The sequence below is a fragment of the Megalops cyprinoides genome, chromosome 25 (genome assembly GCF_013368585.1).
Source record: "Megalops cyprinoides isolate fMegCyp1 chromosome 25, fMegCyp1.pri, whole genome shotgun sequence".
Lineage (NCBI taxonomy): Eukaryota > Metazoa > Chordata > Actinopteri > Elopiformes > Megalopidae > Megalops > Megalops cyprinoides.
The window spans coordinates 1,514,204-1,521,464 of record NC_050607.1 but is presented as its reverse complement, the minus strand read 5'-3'; the positions used below and the strand labels follow the sequence as shown (position 1 = coordinate 1,521,464).

Sequence of the window (7,261 nt, the reverse complement as noted above, 5' to 3'; positions counted from 1 at the left end):
TCCACATTTAACCCTGCGAAACCCAGTCTGGCAAGGGCAGAGCCGCACACTCCAGCACCTTCCAGCACCTTCCATACAGAGCGAACAAGAAGCAGGACAGCTAATTCTGCTGTCATCACCATCCTGAAGGTATGTCACCACAACTAATGGGGAAAAAAAGACAAAAACGATATTATCCACAAAATATATCCACTAGGACAGGGGAGAAGTTTTACAATATTTCAAGACTAGTCCCCATATTTAAGAGTTAATTACACATGAGGGAGGGTTAACTGCTCTAAATTTCATGCTCCTGTTAAAGGAAATAGAGAAACCCTAGCCAGACTTAAGCACCGATCGTACTTCAGTTCAATTTCACCTAATTTGTACCAGGAAGTAAAAGTCAGACTCAAGAGAGGCAGAAGACAGCTCAGGCCCAGCCAAATATTTCCAGCCGTGGAAAATTAATTGGTGGATTAAGAGTTGCATGCTCAGGGAACAAAGAATACAAACAAAAAAAATGTTTTATGGTGGAAATGTGAGCGAGTGAAGGATGAACAATTTGCATGCAACTCAAAACAAGTAACATCTGGGCAGAACACAGAGACTCAGTAGGCATTAGTGTTTGGGACGCAACAACAAGAGATGCAGAATATTTCACATATTATTATTAAACCAGGTTTCAAAACTGTGTGTCCTGTGATGGAATGAGCATTATTTCACTTAATAGTTTTTGTATTGAGATTATTAATAAATACAACATGTGCAATGCAGGATTACACATGCCATAAATCAGTTTTTACAATGAAGTCTGAACACTTGGTTGCCAGTTTGCACAGGGGAAAACTAGTCATAGCATATTTATGCTTTAGCTCTCAAGAGGAGTAAATCAACATGACGTAGTTATAGATTAGCTTGTGGAGTCTGAAATTAACCAGTTAAAATGAGTACTTCATCTTCCAATCTTCTCCTAACTTCATCTGGGCTGTTGGAGACCTTTCATTATCATGTGAAACCAAAAAATATATATTCTGTTATGGACATTGTACGTGTGCATGTAGTGGTCATAGAAACATGTGAATCAAATGTGTCCTCTTAGCTCCAACACCACAATAATACAGACGAAACTAGGCATGGCATGAAACGTATGGAGAAAAGAGTTTGGCAGAAAGTAATCTGCAGTAAATGTGAGGCCAGGTTAAACACACACTTTGTCCCACTTGCTTACACAGTATATAATTAGCAACCCAGGAGGAGCAGCACTCCCAGCGTGGGAGAACCATGTACATGTAATACGTTTTGTTTCTTTGTCAGCTCTGACAAAGACACATCGAAACACATCAGCATAAACCATATCAACTAACTTTTGGGAGCTGCTATCCAAGGCCCTTCATTCGAAAATATCTCTGTTGAATACATTCCCCAAATCAAGCAGCCCTGAAGAAAAGATATTAAAGAATTATTGTTGCAGCCTGGCACTATAAATATACACCATTATCTGTTTATGGCTTGTAATTTCTGATAGCTAGCCAATATAAATTATTCGCTGTAAATCCATTCCCTGGTACCGAGCTGCCTTCTCATGTCTGCAGTCACAGCTGCACCATGCCGCTGCTGCTGCCGCCGCCGCCACCGCTGACCTCAGATCAGTCAGGGGTCCTTGCTGAGGGGTTTGAGCAGCAGGCTGCCATCTCTCTCCTCCAGTCGAAAGCCCATCTCCCGCAGGGCGGAGTCGTCGGCCACACCCCGGCGCTCCAGGGCCTGCACCACCTCCTGGTTCTGCGGGTTGTGTTCTAACAGGATGCGGATGGCGAAGATGGCCCACTGGCTGATGACTGGAGAGAGGCCACCGGTTAAGGACACAAACACAGGACAGAAGAGAAGAGGGGACACCAAAAAAACAGGAAACTCCAACTCAGTGCAGTAAGTTCCCTAGGATCTTCAATGAACACAGAAAGAAAGGACCACATTTTAAACTTTGATTGAAAGAGGGAGTCTCCTGCATCACAGTCTGCCCATCACATCCCTATGACTCCCTGCTTAGTAACATGTGCAGCATTTATTCAAGTATTCAAAGAACACTCCTTGTGTTTACAGAAATGTTTCACTTTCATGATTGATTTCTTTCAGGTGTAGGTGCTTTACCCCTGCAGGCTTATATCGCCTCCACTTGCTGCACAAGCTCCATGTTCCGCTGAGCTGCTGTGAATGACTCAGCGCTCTCTCTGTGACCTGCTGACCCAAACTCACACAGGACCAGCACACTGTGTCTGGGATAGGGTGCGGGAATTCTGACCCAAACTCACACAAGACCAGCACACTGTGTCTGGGACAGGGTGCGGGAATTTTGACCACTGAGGCAGGGGGGCTCTGAGCCTCCCAGACCCATGCTGTTTGCCCCTGTCTGAGAAGAAGATGAGCTTTAACAGCAGGGCAGTCCAGTCTACACACCATGTTGGTTGCCTTGCGGTCAGAGTGTCCCTCATGTAGAAGGCTGGGGGTTTAATCCCTGGCCCGGAGTCATGCCCACGACTTTAAAACCAGTACCCCTGGCCTCCCTGGCTGCCTGGGGGGTAAAAACCCTGCAACAGACTCCCTTCACCAGTCTCACGCTCCAGAGTCAGAAATAGCTCCTACCTTAGCATCCACCCAGCCAGCAGCACAGGACTTCCACACAGTTTAGCTACTCTCTGACTGGAAGGCCTGTCACCAGGAGATGGTGCAGTATGTGAGCCCTGCCTGTCAGACTCTGACGACGCATCTACAGGAGTGCAATCATAATGATGCACACTTTCTCAAATAAATGGCACTGCCAAACCCTTCCACAGGAGGAACCGTGTGCCATTTCCACCAGCTATCACAGCACTGACAGAATGCAACTCTTTGTTCTGCTGTAAATCTTCTGCACCTAGCAGAAGAAGGGAAATAGCAGAATAAATAGAGAAAGAGACAAACGTTACATTATCAGGGATTACCTTCTGACATAAATGAATAAACATTCAAAGCAAAAACAGACAAAACCCAAGACACTGCGGCCCTCATCCAATATTTACTCTTGGAATTGAATCACTTCTGAGTTCTTCACTTTCTCCCACAGCTACACCAGCAGATGATGCCAGTGAAACTGAATTATTCCTCTCCATATCTCCATCTCTAAACAGCTGGGGACAGGGAGAGCGGAGCAGGGAACACAGCACAGGGATCCTCTCAAGCTAACTTGTGTACATTCTGACCAACTCCCCTGCATTCCAGAAAGTTCTCTCTCGCTCTCTGTGAAAAAGCTCTGTTTGAGCACACTGCCTTAACCTAAGCCCCTAAATCACCATTAAAACAGTGAACACAGCATTTCACCTAGTGCTCCCTGAAAAGGGAAGGAAACAGACCTGTGATCTGACTGGAGTCACGGTCAGGTGGAAGGTACATTCCGGTTATATTATAGACTAGCTGTATATGCATACTGCTGTTTTTTCATCATCTCAGCATACTATATGCACTAACCTGTATCTGCTAAATGAGTATATGTACATTTTATGTGAATTTCGCATACATCATCCTTCATTGTAATGTGTAACGTCTGTTTGGGTGGATGGTACAGGATCTCTCATTCAGAATGTGAGAAAGAAGACCTCCCACTGGGGAGTGTGTGTGTGAGAGAGAGCCAAGGAGAGGAAGAGAAAGCCAGTCTTAGGTAAGTTTGGCAGCTTTCCATATAAACCATTAAATATGAGCGTGGGTCTGTGAGCCCCGCCTCACTCTGCCCTGAGTGCGGGACCTTGCAAACGCACTGGCCACTTTGCTCACTCCCCGCGGGGCCAAGGGGTGCTGTCCTCGGCCTCTCTGGCCCCCTGCACAGGCCTGTCTCCACACCACTGCCCTCTGCTAAAAGCCACATTAGCAGTGTGCTGCAATCTGTCCAAACCACACCACCACCGCACCCAACATGCTGTTTTTCCATGGATCTTTTTCATAAGTATGAACACCATTCTAGAAGTTATGCAAAGATGGACAGAAAGGTTCTACATGTCCTCCGAGCCAAGCGAAAGGTCTCTTTAACACCTCAATTCACGTTTGATCTTTTGTGGACAGCTGTGTCCAGCTCGGAGAGGGGTGATGAATACTGCATGAGCCCTCTTGTTGTCATGCCCCTGCTAGCTCACTGATTCTGAAGTGCAACAAGAGATTAAAATGAGAGTGAGCTAATATTCCCATTATCCTCTTGTTCCACTGCCCAAAGAGGTGAAATTACACATGCTCTAAAGTCCCTAATCCCAGCAACACTTTAAGCACTTTGATTGTATCCTGAGCTCCTCTCTGACAGGCCTCTGATGTTTCCATAGTTACTACAAGAATACCAAGGGTCTATTTGTTGCAAATCTACATAAAGGACAAACACATTTGGGCCAGTGACATGACTGGGAGAAATTCTGGGCAAATACAAGATAAGTGTCAGCATTCACAGCAGCAAACTGCTGCAGCTCTGAGATGACTCCCTCTTTAAAGGACATTTATACCTTGCGTTAATTCCACTTACAGTCCACATTTTACATGGAAACAGGTCCAGCTGAGCGTAAAGCCAGGGAAATTGAAGAGTTTAAGTGATGGGTTCTCATCAATGAGTGCCCTGGAAACCAGGCTTCTTGCCAAGCAATGGCAGATAGTCTTTCAGAACTTGTAAAGACCCTCATTTAGAAGACGGATCCCATCAGTTTTGAAATGTTACTAAATCACTAAAACACACCAGACCACCTAAACGTGGTTTTATAACAGCGTGACATTTGCTGAATAAACATTACATGCTTCTGGCCAACGAGCTCATAGTTCCTGGTGCTTTTAGGTATTTATGATGTTCTAAAGACCAGTGCACTGCGCTTTTATACATATGGACCCACAGTAAAGTGAGTATACTGTACAAACTGAAATATGCCCACTTCATTACAGAAGCCTTCCTCTTCCTGCAACCAAATGCGTGAGGAATATCTTTTAATAATTATTAAAAAACATGTTACTCTAAGTATGTACACATGTTATGGATGTAAACTGAGAGTACTGATTTGGGTATTGGTCAAACACTTTCATTCATTTGGCTGTTGGTCAAACACAACTCATCTATGACTGACCGTGATACACTCCAATGACTCTGAGTGTCACATATGTGCTGATTCAAATCAACAGCCCAGAGCTCACTGGACACAGGTGATCAGGTGATCTAACCTGCTGAATGCCCAGCACAGTGACAATCAAGAAAGAAAAACAATGGTGAACCAGTATGCCGCACTAAGCCACAGGACGCCGATGTGTCAGCATGAGGGAAAAGCAGCTAAATCAGCACGCTGTAATTCACTCTTTTTGATAACTACTAATATGACTATTAACAATAAAGTGTGATCCATAAATGTAAGCATGAAACAGGAAACATCCTGTAATTTAATGTCCATTGAACTGTGATTTCCTCCAACGCTGCAGTATGCCTGATCTCTTGGCTGCTGGGCAAATGCTGTACTGTTGAAACACCCTTGTGAGTATCTTTATTATTAGCAGATTAGCCTCTGCGTCTCAGGAACACAGTGGAATCTGTTGAGAGGAAACAGACACTGCCCCTAATGGCTGCTCCCCTTTTAAACATTAATACCTTGGCTCCTTCAGTGCCCATTAAATCTCACTTGGGTAATTCTTCGATTGAGAAATCTACAAGGATACATTTCAGAGGATATTTCTAGGCTCTCTGTGACAATCGTCCCTTTGTAAAACAGTCTCATAAGAAGTCTCTCTCTTTTTTGTAATGAAACCTTGGATCTGAGTGAAATACTCTCTGAACTCTCCATACACCCGGTCCTCTGACCAAGAAAACCGAAATAAAAAACAGAAAACTCCCTCCCTTCATTGAGTAAAGGCGTACGGTCAGCCACGACAAAGGGCTCCTCAAAGACTGTACACATGACAGACTGCAATGTCCCCGACGGAAACCACAGCCAAACCAACAAATGCACACACATGACGCTGCGGCGCAGACGCCCGCCGGCCTGTCACAGACCCTGCTCTCACCTCCTCCCCGGCCCACAGCCTGCTGCAGGGGTCAGAGGTCAGAGGGGACAACCGAACCCCCTCACCCTAATGCCAATGTTTTTCTGCTTGATTCAAACCAGCATTTTCTGATTCTAATATGGGATGTGTAGACATCCATGTAAAGTAGGAGACGAGTGTCTGACGCTGCTGAAAGTCTGTGCTTTGGATTCCGCAGTTAATGAATGGCACTTGGACCCAGCTCAGGCTGAGGAAGAGGAAGAGACAGGAAACCACACAACCTGGCCGCACTCTTTATGACCTCGACCTCTGACATTTTAACCTTTGGTTTGGGGAAGCAGCCTGGATGGCGTTTGTTTACAGGTTTCATCACAGTGCAATTGACAGAGAGCTGAACCTTCCTTTGTTATCTAAGAAGGGAAGCAAAACATAAGGCCCCTTTGGACGACTTTGTCGACAGGACATAAAAAGAGACAACAAAGTACATGCAAAGCTCATGGAATGTACCACAGCCATGACACACAAATTAGCTACCCAAACCTCACAGAATGCGCATGACAACAAACCCTCAGAGCTGTAAACACAAATAAAAGCATCGTGCAAACAGGGCTGTGGGAGAGGCCAGACGCCACGCACGGAGAGAAACCCAGCACAACAGCAGCCAAGGAAAACAACATCAGCCAGCACCATGATACCTTTCACAGCACACACCACAATGCGGCAAACATCCTTCCCTCTCTCAGCTCTATTTTCAAACTGCAGCTCACTGCCGAAAAGCAAACATCAAGCAACTCCGATAAATGCAATCACTCAAAGACAGGCAAACATTCTGACAGCATTCTGAGCTTGGATTTTGTATGCTCCAGTGACTACTGGTTTTTTTTTATTAATTTCTCTTGAAAACAGACTTTCAAGGCATCTATATTTCACAGCCACTGGTCATAGGTAAGACATAACTAGACTCTTTATAACTCTTCAGACAAACAGCCCATAGTATGCGGCATTCTCCTGCTCTATCAGTCTCCCCATGTGCACAGTCAGTGGTGCAATCGCCTGATGTCTCAAAGCGAGGCCTGATTCACAGGAAGCGAGTCATTCCTAACAGGAATGATAATGCAGTCTCTAACACTCCCTGTAACAAGAATGATAATGCAGTCTCTAACACTCCCTGTAACAGGAATGATAATGCAGTCTCTAACACTCCCTGTAACAGGAATGATAATGCAGTCTCTAACACTCCCTGTAACAGGAATGATAATGC

The 7,261-nt window shown here is 45.1% G+C and overlaps 1 protein-coding gene across 1 annotated transcript in view; it reads right to left on the bottom strand.

Annotated features, from left to right (window-relative positions):
* Positions 1-267: 267 nt before the first annotated feature.
* Positions 268-7,261, bottom strand: part of atxn10 (ataxin 10) — a 42,372-nt gene continuing 35,378 nt past the window's right edge. Inside the window, exon 11 of the mRNA XM_036520354.1 lies at positions 268-1,814. Coding sequence (XP_036376247.1) covers positions 1,630-1,814 — 185 coding nt within the window. The 3' untranslated portion in view covers positions 268-1,629. The remainder of the gene's footprint in view (positions 1,815-7,261) is intronic.